We start from the raw sequence: 16,276 nt of genomic DNA on the forward strand, positions 1-16,276 counted from the left end.
AGTTGTCTCTTCCACTGGTTCTTTCAAGAAAATGAGCTGACCTGTGTTTTAATGTTTGTTTGGTTTGTTTGAGACAGTTTCTCCAGGTAGCCCTAGAAGCCTGGGAATTCCCTATGTAGACCAGACTAGCCTTAACCTCAGAGATATGCCAGGTCTGCCTCTGCCTCCTGAGTGCTTGTATTAAAGGCATGCTCCACTATAACCTGTTGGCTTTATTTTGGCTTTCAAGTCTAACTACCAATCTCCTTTATGTGACACCCTGCTTTACTTTTGAGGGTGTGCTTACAGTTGAGTACCCCATATTCTGATGCAAAATAATACAACTCCATGTTCTCTTCCTCTGTGCCTAATTTCCCTCAACAGAATCACTGAGCCACTAGTCTAGAGTATAGGTTGTGGGTGTGTGGCAATGGAATACTTTGCTTTGAACTAGACTTTTATTTTTAAGAACATGGTGTTGGAGGTGTGTTGAGCAGAACTAGCCTCTGATCATTCAGTTTGCCTTTCATCTGCTTTCCCCAAGAGCCAAATTCCAGAATAACATTCCTTCAAAAGTGAGTATGACTGCAACTAAGGCCTTCATAGTCTTAAGATGAACCCATGGTAAGGCCTCCATCCTTCCTTCCTTTCAGACGGAGCCTCAGAAGTGAGTTTCCACCTGACAGTCAAACTTACCTGGAATATAGCCTCTTCTACATGAGGGAAGGGAGAATGAGAAATGTCAACACCCCATTGCTCCCAGGAATACACCATCACCCTTCAATTGGGAGTAGGATAGGGTGTATTCTTTGCTTTGTGTGGACAGGAGTTTCCTTAGATCTGAACAGGAAATATGGAGGAAAGGAAGGCCAGAGAGCCAGACCACAGATCCTGTTCTTATCAAGTCTTGATACGTTTTCTTGAAAAATTTTTATTTGCTAAATGTTACTTCTACAATTTCCAGAGATTTTAAAAAAGTATGTGAGATGGCCAGAACATGACATGTCATGCTAGCAATAGGGCCACTGAAGGCTTCTTGGGTCAAGCAGAACATGAACGACTATTCTTCGGGGAAAAAAAAATCACCTGTAAACATCTATAATATTCACATCTCCTATTCTCTTTCTCTCTCTCTCTCTCTCTCTCTCTCTCTCTCTATATATATATATATATATATATATATATATGTGTGTGTGTGTGTATGTGTGTGTGTTAATTAACACATGTAATTAACACACACATGTAGTCATTCTCTTCATTTTGGTGTAAAGTTATGTTTAAACATTATTTGTATGTTTCTCTATTTGTGTGAATGTAGTAATCTTCATTTTGAGTCTTGTAGGGTACTCAAATGCCAGTAAGGAAACTAGAATTTTAAATAGAAGAATGAAAATAGAATACTAAAGTAAAATTTAACTCTCTTCTTAAAAACTACATCTTGAAACTCCAAACCACAGCAGTTCTCAACCTGTGAGATTTGACCTCATTGAGGGTCACATATCAGAAATCATGCATATCAGATATTTACATTACGATTCATAACAAGAGCAAAGTTAAAGTTATAAAATAGCAGCAAAATAGTTTCTATGGTTTGGGGAGTCACCACAGTATGAGGAACTATATTAAAGGGTCAGAACATTAGGAAGGTTGATAATCACTGCCATAGTAGGCAGACATTTAGGTCAAGGGCTGTGTAGAAAATAGGACATCAAATCAGGCCCTGTAAACAGTGAAAGTCAGGAGGGGACAAGTCATCAAGAAACATATGGTGAATACTCACTAGAACCATTGACAAGCCATGCCAAAAAAGATAGCCTTTTCACTAGCTCCAGCTTGTCCAGATAGCCAGGGTACTAGTGTCCAGTTGGATAAAGGACAGCAGATGTCAGTCAAGGCTCAGTCCAAGGCAGATTCCTTGCCATTGCCTCTCCATCCATGTTGGTCATGTAAACCCCATATCTCTTCCCCTTTACTAGGCTGTGAATTAGGGAGGAAGGTGGATAGGAGTGGACCTTTAAGAGAGCCCAAAGCTTTCTATCCAAGATGAATGGAACATACTAACAGAAACTATTTAAAAGTAAAGAATGGACTATGGTTGTTTATTTAGTATAGTTTCCTTGACAACTAGTAGTATTGTAGACAGCTGCAGACAAAATAAAGGACCCGAGTTCACTCTGCACTCTTGATTTATAAGGTGAGTAAATTCTACAGCAACACTCTAGTCCCATAATGTATAGGAGAGTTCTGCACACATCATAAATACTATTTTGCTGGTCACCTCTCTTTTTCATTTCTTACACCACAGTGATTTTTTTCCATATATATTTTTAGCTACCCAGCATCCAATACCCTGGTTCGGAGAGGAGCTTTGCAGTAGATCAAAGTGGAGTTACAGGCTGCCCAGACATTGTGGAAACTGAACATGGAGAGGACAGCATGTGGGGTCCTTCCCTGCATCGCCTCTCACTGCTAACATGGGGCTCATAACTTAGGTTTACCTAACAGGCTTCCAGATGGCTCTTGAAGTTTCAAGGGAGAACCGGAAGAGAACAGAGGAAATTAGTGACTACAGAGTTTAAATTGTGGGTACAAAGGTGAAGATCTTGTGCAAGAAAGGTCAGGACATCTAACCAGGCACATTCATCAGGTGACCTGACTCTTTCAGCTGCCATCAGTCTGCCCACATTGTCATGACGAAGCATCATGGGCTAACTAGCTGAAGCAATGGGAGTGGTTGGGAAACTATACTCAAGTTGGGGGTCCACTTTGATTCTGGGTAGGGCTCTTTAGATAACTGCATCTTCATTGTGTTCGCAAATGTCCCCTGGTATGTTGCACATGGTGAGGAAGATTAAGGACACTGTGTTCTTTCTTTTTATAAGGTCACTTATCTCATCAGATTAGACCCAGAGCACCCTTATAAACATAAACATCATTTAACCTTACCTTTTTTTCCCTAAAGGCCCTGGTCACTAAGTGCTTCAATATTTGAATTTTAAGGACATACTACCAATCAGTCCACTGCAGCTGCCGCCTAGTCTCACATCTATTTCCGACCAGAATTCTGTAGCATTTATATCAGTTCTGTAAAGTATCTCATATCTTCTGCCAAAGATTATTTTCTGTTCAACTGAAGCAGACTTCATTTCTATTCTGGAAACCACAAACCCAGACATTACTTTGGAAGCTGGCATCTGAATCATGTTATCTGGGAAACTGGTTGTGTCCTTGCCGGTTTTAAAGAAGAACCTGAGTTCACAAGTGGGATCTGTCAGTAGTAACAAACAGCTGAGTAGTGAGTGCTTCCTTTGGAGAGATTGTGTTGTCACTGTGATAGAGCTGTATGAGTGGAATGAAGGGTTTAAAGGCATCAGTCTACTTCTCGTGGCGCTAGATAGCTTGAGGAGTGAGCAGCAAGCTCACCCCTCCATTTTAGCCCAAGGCTAAAAGTCCAAGGGATTTCCTCTGGGGCTCATAAATATTTATTGAAATGTTTTCCCCAAACAAACACAAAGTTCAAACTCTGTGGATTCCTGGGCAAAAGCTGCTATGTTGTCAGTGACACCGGGTAACTTGCAAGAAAGTCAAAATAATATTCACAACATATGGGGCAGAGAACAAATGGAACAGAGATGGAAATGTATAAACTTAGGCATTCTCCATCCACCTGGAGGACTGAGCTCTACTTCCCAGTGAATGGTTTGTGCTTTCTGTTTGTCTTTGTCACCCTGACTCAGCTGGCCCTAACACCAGACCTTAATCAGCTTACCTGGGGACGTCAATACTCAGTGAAGGCATATGCAAAGAGAAAATGAGGAAATTATTTGAAAATATGACCATTTGCTACTTTAGGAGGGTTTACTGATCCTTAACATCTACCAACAACAGGACTAAAGACTCTACAGTCTGTCTACAGTTAAAGGACATTGATATCGGCAACAGGTATCAAAGTGGAATTATAAGGAATATAAAATAAAGCAGATATCAACTTCCTATAATAGCCTGTTCTCTAAGTATCAGAGCTAAAATATAATCCAGATATCTCATCTTTTAATATGCACCCAGATACTACCACAACTTATCAACAACCACCTGACTGTTCTTTTAAACAATAAATTCAGAGACAGAGCCCAGGAGTCTTGGGAGCCAGTAAAAAAGCTTAAGCCAAGGTTATCTACCAGTTTTATTTTTTTTTCTCTGAAGTAACTGCAAGGTGTTTCTGGATTGGCTTCCATTTGGGAACTATGTATAAGAACTGCTTGATTTCAAATGTCAGATTCAAAAAGAATCGTTAGCCTTTGTAGTCTCTGGAAAATGACCTCAGTGGGCAATATTTTAAAATCATAGAGTATACTTATGAGGTCAAAGGGTACAAAAAGAGATATAACTAATTTGTTGGTAGGCTGGCATTCAATCTCAACTACTGTCACTCACCAACTCAGAGACGGGAGGAGAAGAGGAAGCCACAGAGACCAAGACAACCAACAATGTCCTACATAAGTCCTGGTGCTCCATTTGACAGGATGAGAGGGATACATATCCAAATGTCTCAACTCAGAATGAAAAAAGGCCAACTGGAAGCTTCCCATGGATGCCTCTCTGATATTAGGAAGAGGCTTATTTGGGGCCTATGTGAGTTACCTTACTTGGTCCAGGCTTGCATTGGTCCAACCATCTAACTCTGTTTGATACGTCTGATCTTACAAAAGAAAAGACACATCATCCAAGGGGCATCCCTAGGTCAGGGAGGTCTTCTCATTGTGGTTTTTCTCCTAGTGATGGTGGATTGAAGCTCACATGGGTATTCTGGATCGCAGACTTTGAACTTATGAAAGGATGGATCCCAAGAGACCAGGACTGTCCAATACAGGAGCACTAACCCTATGCCACAACTCAGCCTTGGCATGTTAGCTATGCAAAGGAGGCACTTGTACAGTTAGATCACTAAAATTAATTCAGGTTTACTTTAAAAGTGGGCATTAGATTTTGTTATTGGAAAAAGTCTGAACATGGCTGGAAAACAGTGGTGCATGGATCTCCTTTTTTGATCATAAAGTTAATGAAATCCAGCAGTAAGTATTTCTGGATACAAACCACCATTTGAAGACTAAGTTTATGTACACAGAAAGAAGAGTGATGCCTCAGTGATAAATCACATTGGTGACATTTTGAGATTTGAATATTTTGAAATGACAGAGTTAACCAAAATATGTGATTAAAGTCATCAGTGGCACCTTATGACTTCACTGGACATTAGACCAGACTACTTGACTTTCCAGACAACCATAATTCATTTGTTTGTAGCTTCTGTGGTAAATATACCTTGGGTATCATGGGAAGTTAACGTAGAAATGTTTTCCCTAGCAAGAAAATATTTTGGGGGATGTACAAAAGTGAAACTACAACCTTCCTTAGCTACCTCCCTGCATACCCACTTCCAAGTTCCTCTAAAGACATCTCTGCATAGTGAAGCTTGGGGGCTGCTCTGCACTATCCTGGGCCAACTCAGGCCTCCCTTGTAATTCTGTTCTTCAGTTTTGCGACCACACTCATGAGCAGCTAATTCCTATGCGCATCTGAGGACAGAAACAGGGGACAGGCTGAAAGAGAAGCATTAAACTCCCCTGTGGATTGCTGTCTATATGCCGGTGAAGACAGGCACAAGATAAGACTAGAGCCTATGATTGGGCAGTGAAAAAGGAAGGCGGACTGAGAATTTTAGAGGTGAGTACAGAGAGTACATAGAGACAGAAGGAAGGAAGGAAGGAAGGAAGGAAGGAAGGAAGGAAGGAAGGAAGGAAGGAAGGAATATGGAGGAAGAGAATGATGATCCAGATTCTGAGTGGCTTTAAATAGTCACAGGTAGCTATGAATATCTTATAAGGGATAGATAGTTACAAGGCAAATTTGTCTTATCTAGGTGGGCAGATTATATCAATATCAGTTGGCTCTCAGTTCATTGTGTGGACATGTTGTGGAGTGAGAATTTACCGATATAAATCTGACTGATAATTTACAAGCCTCTAGAGTTTTTATTGTACTGGGCTACAGAGATTTGTGACAGCTAACCACAGGGGGCAGATGGCTGGGAATGAGCAGAATCCGCAGCAAGAGAACCCCGAGATGGGCAGTAGCTGAATGGGGCTAGCCATGGAGGAGGCAAAACCACTGGTCCCAGAGAGTAGCCAGTGTTAGCGTGGGATGGTGCCTTTTAAAAATATATTTCACGCAACACTCCCCTGAAAAGATGAATCTTACCTCTATAACATGCCCATCAAATCCTCTAAAAGAGTGCAATTTCACAAGGATGGTCCTTCTCCCTCCAGAAAACACAAGGATTTCCGTTTCCTGTGTCTTCAGCCTTTAGTACATATTATTCTTCTAGTGCATCTCCATGTCTAGTTGTGTGTAGTTTTAAATGTTAGCGCCTTTGCCTGGGGTTGACCTCCACTAGTCCTAACCCAACTTCCCTGTCTTTCTACTTGCCTTTGTTCCAGGAGGTGACTGTATACTACTACCAGCTCCCACCCAAGACCCTTGAACTGCAGATAAAAGACATCCACACACACAGTTAATTCCTTTAATTTGCCTTCCTGACACAATTGCTGGGTGTTGAAAGAGACAGAGTTGTGGTCAATCTAAGGCCAGTGGGAAAATTCCACCACAAACCTCCAAGCACAGAAAGACCCCTCCTTTCTAGGAGGAGTACAGCTAATTTAGTTCCTGGAACAATTACAAGTCAAACTGTTGAACAAAGACACCTGTAACTCCCCATCCGACCCCCTTGGAAAGTCCTGGAATGGTCCACTGACCTCAAGTCAGTTTGGAGGTCACTCCCCGCTCCCCCCCCCCACTGATAGTATCCTGCCTAGTTACCATTGTGCAAATTCTGCTCCAATTGTTTGAACTCTGCCCCAATTGTTTGCAAGGTATATAACTCCCTGGTATAGTCTGCTCAGGGTTGCCTTTCTCTGAAGTGGAGTCGATCCCGATGCATTGGAATAAAGCTCCTCTTACTTTTGCATCTATTACTGCCTCCAGCAGAGGCCACAGGGCATAGCTCCTCCTGAGACCTTACATGATTATTGCATTCTTTTCCTTAAAGCATGACAGAAAGACCTCTCCTTCCCCCTGTCTGCCTTTTCCGCCTGGGACCTGGAAGTCCCACCTGTATCTTATGCCCAGCAGTTGGCCCCGGCCTACTTTACTGACCAGTCAAGAACCAACTGGGGAACAAGACCTCTGCATCAGAGCCTCCCCTTACATCTAGTGAGTGTGTTCTTTGAATCAGGCATTGCGTGAGGCACAAAATGAGGAAAAGCTACACACCCTGCTCATAGGGAGATCACAGCCTAGGATAGGCATGTGAAGAATCAATACAGAGTAATAAAGAGGAACCAGACTTTGACCAAAGTAAGAAACTGACCCTGGGGCACAATTTTGACAGAAGGCACATGGGATAGATGGCATCTCAAAATGGGAATACAGCATAAGCACATGCATAGAAGCACAAGCTTTCAGGGGACCTTGGAAAAGGCTAGAAGTCTTTGTTTCCTTGAAAGTAAGAAATCAGAGACAGGAGGGAGTGAAGGCACTGGGTGGACAAGGTAAAGCCCAAGTGCCCACTTACCAGATTCCATGAAGACGAAGTACAGAGAAAGTTCAAAAGCACCAACAGGAACCAGAAGCAGCTTCCTTTGTCCACTTCAGCTGACATCATCCCAGCACATTAAAATATTATCACTGCCCCAGTGGCCATGCCAAAGCCGAGGACTCCAGAGAAATCTGGAAGAATCTCTGTCATCCAGCTGCATGGTACCTGTTGCTCATCAGCCATTAAGTCATTGTAACAAACTCACACAGGATTGGTTTTTGACCTCAGGACTTCATGGGCAGCCAGAGAAATAATAATATGCAAAGCAGAGGCAATTTTGCAGAGAAATTATATATATTTACATATATTCACATTCTTTCCTTGTGTGAAAATAAAAAGCATATGTTTAAAGTGTTTGAGGGTAGATATGTCCTGCTCCTGATCAGAGTTCTCCATCCTCAACCTTTCTCTGTGACTGGTTAGGTCATTGCCTATCCAGAGTAGGATGGCTTACGCTACTTGAAAGAATCGTATTGATGGAGATTTGGTTCCTAAATCTTCCTAGTTTAAATCATTTTTGGGGTATTTCTCACAGCAGATCATTATGTGACTAGCTAATGCACCATGAGGAGAATGCTCATTATAGTATGTGGTAGAGGAAGGAGGTTTAGGTGCTAGCAAATCCGAACTCCTTCCCCATGTGTTTGTTTAAGTAAAATATGTTTGTGTAGCAGGGTGAACACACTAGAATTCCAGTCAAGGTAGAGCAGATCAGTGCTCTGAAGGTGCTACTTTGAGCTTCATTAATTTTCCGCCTTCAAACAATGAAAGAGAAAGCCTTTATAAATTATGGCTAACAGAGAACTCATGGGATTTATATGCACAGCAGTTGCAAACGTTATCCACCCTGTAAGGCTGTCCTTGTCATGACAACATTGCACTGGCTCTAACACTAAATCGGGTACCAACACAAGTCTCCCATTTGGAAGGACCTCATAGTGGACTGCCCACGGCTGACACTTACACTTGCCTTTGCTGTCACCTCACCTAGTAGGTGAAAGGCAGTCCCTGGGCACCGTCCACAGTCAGGCAACCAGAGGTCAAGGGTTCAAGATCTGGAGCAAGCTGACAATAGAGAAAGTTTCCTCGTCTACACTTGCTGAGAGTCCCTTTGCTGCCATGAGCTCCTGCAGGCTCTGGTAGCCGGCGTTGGGCTCAACTCTGTATTGTGGAATGTGAACCATCACCACAAGAAAGCTCTATGGATCTTGTTAAGAACACAGAAAGAACTTCTGCCAATTGCTAAGAAATAAATTCCTCCTTTCCTGCTGCTTGGACCACAGCATAATGAGGGCTCCCAACCTCTCCTTGCAGTAATAAAATGAACTCTACAGGCTTTTCCTTTTGATGTATTCCACATTAGAAGTCTGCAGTCGATGCCTTTTCAGCCTTAATTTATCTCCCCTTGTAAACATTTCTGTACCATTTCCAATATCTTAAGTATACACGTTCTTAAAAATAATTCACTCCTCCTATTTCAGATGTATCACTTTATGTTTCGGGTCAGATTTGGGGCTACACAAACACACCTCTGGCTACAGTTCTGCAAATGCCTCTGGCAGCAAATTAACTCAAACAATTGCTTTGGCTAGGTAGTGAAGTTGCCTTTTAATGATTCCCCCACCTCCATCCCCCTCCCATTTTTGTCTGGAGGTCCAAGGACAGGGCTCCTGAAGTATTTTCTAGCAGGGCCTTTTCTTCCTAGTTAATACACAGGTCTTAATTTGGTGGTTAGTTTGTTCAACATTTCACCACCAGAGGGTGCTACTTGTTTGCGTCTAAAATTTGATATTTCCTCACAGGGCCTACGAAGTGAACTTCCATTACTAAGTAAAGCTCTCCAGAAGATGTACAGGAAACCTGAAGTTCAAGGAACAAGATCTGACTTCATTTTTGAGATTATGTGTTGACAATCCAAATGGAAAATCTCTGTAGTTGGCACAAACCAAGCTGTCCTGGTTTATGACTAATACAGACTATGACATGCTAATGTAGTTCATTATTTAGTATTTAGTTCAATAATTACTATAGAGCGAGAATGGGCTCAAAATTCTAACATCCTCTTGATGTACTATCCCAGCAATACAGGAAATTAAGAAAAAACATTCTCATTGCTCGATCAGCATCACTTTCTAACAAAGGAACTGCACCTACCCTATTGTTTTGTATATGTATCTCTCTAATTTTCACACAATCTTATTTCAGTGTGATGCTCATACTTCTTTGCTTGTTTATCACAGTATTGAGAACTGCCTCAGGGTTCCATGTATGGTAGGTAAGTAAGCACTTAGCCACTGAGATACATCTTTATCCCCAGCATATTTTACATGCAAGAAACATTCAGATTTGTCAGCTTTAAGTTTCCTTACTGTTGTTTGTGTTGGTTCCTTGTCTGTTACCATGATAAAGTTGCCTGATGAGACCCTGAAGGAAGGGTCTATTTGGATTTGCAGTTGGACAGTACAGTCCATCATGTCAGAGGGGCCGTGGGAGCAGCTTGAGGCAGCTGGCACAAACAGGCAAGTGTGTGGATGCTGGGAGGTTTTGTAAGATAGCTTTCAGGTGGCTGTCTCCTCTTAAGTCAGCCCAAGACCTCAGCCGAAGTAATGGTACCACTAGAATATACAGCAGGTCTTCCTACCTCAACTCTGTAAATGTAGAAACCCCGCTCAGACACGCCCAGAGGCTCATGTCTGTCAAGATTCTACTCCTGGAGAGTTAAACATCATGATTAACCATTGCATCAACTTTCAATAATTCTCTGAGATTTATATATAAATTTTCCACTTGATATTTTCTGGTATGCGTAGAAGAGGTATGCAATTCCATCCGCACTCATCTGCATATGCAGAATATTGTTAACCTGTGTGCTTTTATGTGAATTGCTCGGAAAATCAGGGCCCAGGAAAGGTTTCCTATAAATGATTAGGTTCAAACTTTAGGTTCTGTGAGCCGGCTAAGGTCTCCTTCATGTCTATTCAGCCAGGCCATTATAACACGAATATTAGTCATAGGTGTAATGTTTGAAAACATCTGTGCCCCAGTAATAATTCTGTTTTTAGAAAAAGGTAGTGGCCTGAAGTTTGGTGCTCCTACAAATGGTGAAACATTTTGTTTTTAAGTTGTTTATTTATATTTAAATGTATCCGTGTCTGTCAGTGTGTACCATGAAGGTGTCTTATTCAGTACTTTCATGGTTTCCACTTCCCACAGATAAGCACAGAAACCTGACGTAAAAGTGAGACACATGGAATAGGAAAGAATTCCCTCAGCAGAGCCTTCTTCTAACTCAGAACCAAAGGCATCTTTGGCTTTCAGGAATGTCACTCTGGTTTTATCCTGTGAAGACCTGAGGGACTGGCAGTTTCACAAACATTTACAGAGAGCAGAGCCATCCCTTACCTTCCGACTGATGAGTTGCAAGAGGAGTCTGCGTCTCCTTGGAGTAGGACACCACCTCCCTAGGCAGGAAATCCACCTGGGTAACCTTTGACACGCCCAGCTTGTTCAGTCTTCTCCTGTAAGCAGCAGAGGGCAAACACTTAGGAAGGCAACAGGTTTACTTCCAAAGACCTGCCAGTTCAGAAAACACAAAGTGAAACCAACCGAGGTATCCTCAGTTTCTCAGGGCAGCGTCAGGCTCAGTGCCCTGGTGTGGAACCATGGCCCTGACTGGATGCATGATGTCACGTAAACCTCTGTCAGGGGCCCTTCTGTTTATCTGTAAACTGAATTCTTGCTCCGACTCAGGTGAGACTTCTCTCGGAGCATCTCTGAAGATGCTTGGATGGGAGGTTTAGAGGAAGCCTTCATTTGCAATAAAATTCTAGTTTCTTGGGGTGGGAGAGTTTTCAGGTTTGTGAAGTCAGCAACGGTGAGAATCCTATTCCCGGGTAGAATGTAACAGATTTCATTGGCCCAGGAGAATGATCAGTAAGTGAACAAGTGCGTTTGTAAGGCGCGCTATGACAGCACAAATGAATAAAAAGAACAATGGGTTCAGACTGATAGAGCCTCAGTACAGGAGCCCCAAACCATAACCATCCATGAAAGTCATCATATTTGAATATTTATGTAACATTTCGAATGTTTCCAGATGTCTGCACCCCCACTGTGTCATCTGTCATCATAACATCTCCGTGAAACGTGGGATGCTCTCTTCTCTGTGTAAGGAGAAGATTCGGCTCCAGTGCTCAAATACATACAATTTTAAAACTGGTGGGACCCTGGCTCAAACACTATTGACCCCATAAATATGCTATTATTGACCTGAATCCTGATCCAATGCTTCCCCTAAGCCAATGGGTCTTAAGTAAGCGTGAGTCAGTCCAATAACCTGGTCCTCCTGAGTTATTCAGAAAACAGCCACCCACAGAGGCTCCTCGGTCTACTGGAGCGCGCAGAGCCGCTATCTGTGTGTGTGTATCTTGCACAGTCATTCCACCCTCCATGATTTAGCTCTCATATCTGGGAACAGAGATGATGGTATCTCTGTTGGGATTCTTATTGGTAATGCGTAGGCACCATGCATACATTAGGCATAAACCACATATATTTTATGTACACACATGCATACAACGTTCAGACATATATATCTTAGAATGGTTTCTTGAACTTTACTTTTAGGATACAGAGTTAGCGGCAGAGTCTCTAGCTGGTCTCCCCACTCCAGTTCTACATATCCTCCTTAAAGCTAATTTAAGGAACACACACACACACACACACACACACACACACACACACACACACACTTGACTAGCAATAAAAAAATTACCAGGCCAGGTAAAGGGCTTAGAGTCTGAAACAAGGAGGAAAACATGAGTGGACATAGCAGGTCTGATTTTTCACCCAATTCCTCTTCCCTAGGCCCGAGCCCAGTAGGGTGGCTATTACTGCAAGGTCCAGGAGCGTAGCACCATCTCTTCAAGTCTGAGCCACCTTGACCTAGAGACCACCCAGCTTCTAACCTTCCACCCAGATGTCCACGCCCAGGGATCTCCAGGCACTGTGAAGTTGAGTGCTACACCTGCAGGCAGGGCTCTGGGCATCGTGCTAACAGGACATACACTTTAGGCCTATCTTGTTGGGCAATGAGAAACAGGCCATAGGCACGTCAAAGCTAATCCATAATTTGATAACCCACTTAAACCACTCAGGCAAACTCCCATAGACACTGGGCTCTCGTCCCTGCTTTGGCATTAACCAACCTGAATAAACAGGAGGAGAAGGATTCGGGGAGGTAGCAAATCTTTTCAAGTCCCATTTTTGTTCTCCCTCCCCCAGTCAATTCCAGAACTGTCATCGAGCTGTGGGGTTAGAAGAGGCAGATGCTTGTAAAACCTGAAGTTAATGCCTGGCATAGCTTGAAGCTTTTGGCCCAGGCAGCCTGGTTTCCAGTGTATCGTTTCGACTGATTATCATAGTGCTTAATTTATAAAACTCTGGAAGAGGCAGATTCATGTATATTCTAAATTTAAGAATTTTTTTTAAAGTCTGTAGAGTTGATTATCCCTGGCAAGAAAAAAAATTAAGAACTGTACTCCCATTTTCAATTTATACTGATTTATTCATTTATTCATTTACTTTGGTAGGGGTACCAAGGAGTGGGGTTTGGCTGCTCCGTTTGCTTCTGCATTAATTAAAAATATCACTGTGAAATGTCCAAGTTTTCAAAACTTGGCTTGAATAAATGAGTTTATCTAACCAAAACAAAAATATTTTCTTGTTTCAATAGTGATTGAAAAGTTTCAACCAGCCCCTCGGTGATGTTATGTTTGGGAGATCAGGGTCCTAGCTCAATCCGAGCCACCAAAAACAAATAAAAGCTGAACTGTCGCCATGTTGATCTCCCAGGGCACTGATCGGTTGACAGTTTGGCAAATGGTGGTTCTTGATCCACAGAGTAGACCTGTCCCGAAGGACCGAAAACTGTACACCCACTCCTATAACTCATCCTGAGTTATGCTAGGTAATATAGCACCCTATAGACTCTGGATTGACTAAGCTACAGTGTAGTAAATGTGCATTTACATTAAATCACATTTATATTAAATGTGTTCTTTGGGACCATTTTGCTATTCTCCTGGCAATCGTGTATTGATGCTAAACACCTTCAACATATCTTATTTTTATCCTGAATAAAATTGCATAACATTTTTTCCAGTTTTACAGATGAACCATTGGGGATCAACGGTGCCTATAAATTTGGTCCTGGCTCGTAAGCGGCAAGCCTTAAATGTACTGGACAGTCAGCCAAAGGGCTGTGTACTTGAAACGTGTGCCACCTGGACCTTGTCTAATGCCAATGACCACACCCACTACAACAAAGTTTTCATAACCTAGTCTCAGTCCAATCTTATGTATTCATTTTATAAATATGAGAAAGGATTCCTGGATGAGAAAGCGGCTCTGGCCTGGATTTTCAGGATGCTACAGAAAGACCCTGCTTCTGAGGTTAAGTGCCACATAACAGAGCTCAGTAGTAGTGGGTCCAGAAAGGCTGGCTAGAAGTTGGTGTGCTTTCATAGCAAAGCACTTCCTTTTAGCTGTTTCTGCAATGGAGTCTTCTCACTGTTGGTTTGATGTGACACCAGACCACGCTTCATTCGGCCCAGAACACACTGCTTTGCACAGTCGTTGAATATTCAGTTTCCCCAAACTATTTCTATTACTCTATCAGATGACAAAATAATTTTTAAGTATGTCTACCAGGCAAAGCAGATAATACTTTCCTTTATAAACACTGAGTAACTGCTTCCCTCTTTTTGTTCAAAGCCTTACAAATTCATAGTGCTTTAATTCAAAGGTGTGGGGAAACTATTTAACAAATACAGGGAAAAACCCACCGTCATATTAATACTACTGCAATTGTTATTCTTTATGATTAAGCTATCAAGTGCATATTGGCTGTCAGTTCTGCTTCTAGAACCTCTTTGCTGCTCCTCCATCATAGCACACAGCATAGCGCATCGTTTCTACTGTAGGCCCTTGTGCATGTCCTTGCATTCTTTTGTTTTCATGCCTGTGTCTGCTCTCTTCTTCACCCAGCTCTGCACTATGGCACTTACTTCAGAGTCTGACAGAGAACGTTATAACCAACACTTGAGGGCAGAAAGAAGAGAATGAGGAACGAGCACTGTGAGAATAAAGACAGAAATGTAAATGGATGATGCTCTGGATGTCTGTCATTTTTATAAAAGTCATCCTGCATATTTTCACCTCAGCAATTCATTTTTAAAAAATACGGGGTTTTAATGAAAATTTTCAACTACTAAGCTAGATTGACGTAGGGCTTTAGATAACTATAATAAAGTAAATGATTCAAAAGTCACCTAAAAAAAGCACAGTAAAGACTCATCTATCTAAAAAAAAAAAAATGTGGCTGTGTTTAATGAACACAGAGGGAACTCAAATAGGTGAGGCCCTGGGGCTGGTTTTGCAGATCAGCAGCAGTGTTTTGAGAGAAGAATGCAGTCACAGATCCACCTTAAATCCATAGCATTAACACCTGCAGCCACCTTAAATCCATAGCACTAACACCTGCAGCCACCTTAAATCCATAGCACTAACACCTGCAGGCTGTGGAGCCCTCATCTGTGATTTGGAAGTTTGACCAGTGTCTCCTCATCCCTAAGAATTCCAATGGCCACCTAAGGTTATGTGTCTCTGGTAATATCAGAGAGTGGAGAAAGATGGACTTCAGGGTCTGAACAGAATTCTTTTGACTTCCCCATTCAGTAGGCAGGTTCCAGAGCACATGGCTTAGTGCTCCTGAAAGGTGGAGAAAGTTCTGAATCAGCCTTACGAAGGCCTAGGAAGCAGGGCAAGAAGTGTAAGAAGAGGAACATTGGGAAAAGGCACCTGCAGCACACAAACTATGGGCAGTTGGCTGGGATACATTTTAATTAAAACCCCAAAGGCCTCAGTAAGTCATCCTGGACACACTGGGTAATGGAGTCACGGTCTCTCATAAGATGACCTCATGTTATCCTAATGTGACACAGGGGCCACATCTCCACAGGCCTGGGACTGGGCCTGGACTCCCCTCTATCCTTTTAAGGCCTTTCTGAAAGATCCCTCTCTCTGGAGGAAGCTGGCTCTGCAAAGCAACACTGTATCCAGCCTAGATGTTTTCTTCTGAAAGGAACACTGAAGGTGAAGAATGTTGCTGTTTCAAGCTTGAGAAGGTTGTTTGGTATCTCTTGGAGTAAAAAGATAACCCACTGTCCATGAGCATGACACAATCTGCCCAGGTACTGATCCGCTATTAGCAGAGAAAATTACTCTTTCCTGAATCAGTGTCCCCCATTCATCTGTGTTTTCAATGTTTATTGATGTAGCATGAATTAGTATATAAATTATTTCCTCATGATGAATATACTAATGTATGGACATGCATTGTTTTTAATTCATCCACCAGTGGGTCGTATTTGAGTTATCCTATGTGCAGATGTTACTAATAATGGTGCTTAATTCCCAAGTACATTCTAAATATTTATCCTTATTTTCATAGATACATGTAGATCTTACTACTCATCCAATAAATTTCTTTTTGCAACAAAGGTAGATCATTGCAAAAAACCCACTGCTGGTCACAAAGCATAGAACAATTGAGTTGTGGGATGTTCAGCCCCAGTAGATACA

The 16,276-nt window shown here is 42.2% G+C and overlaps 1 protein-coding gene across 2 annotated transcripts in view; it reads right to left on the reverse strand.

Annotated features, from left to right (window-relative positions):
• Positions 1-10,888: 10,888 nt before the first annotated feature.
• LOC116904095 (cytoplasmic dynein 1 intermediate chain 1-like) overlaps positions 10,889-16,276 on the reverse strand; it is an 80,979-nt gene continuing 75,591 nt past the window's right edge. For both annotated transcript variants that reach the window (XM_032906965.1, XM_032906964.1), the window contains one exon: positions 10,889-11,151. In XM_032906965.1, coding sequence (XP_032762856.1) covers positions 11,010-11,151 — 142 coding nt within the window. In that variant the 3' untranslated portion in view covers positions 10,889-11,009. The remainder of the gene's footprint in view (positions 11,152-16,276) is intronic.

Source organism: Rattus rattus, chromosome 6 (genome assembly GCF_011064425.1).
Source record: "Rattus rattus isolate New Zealand chromosome 6, Rrattus_CSIRO_v1, whole genome shotgun sequence".
Lineage (NCBI taxonomy): Eukaryota > Metazoa > Chordata > Mammalia > Rodentia > Muridae > Rattus > Rattus rattus.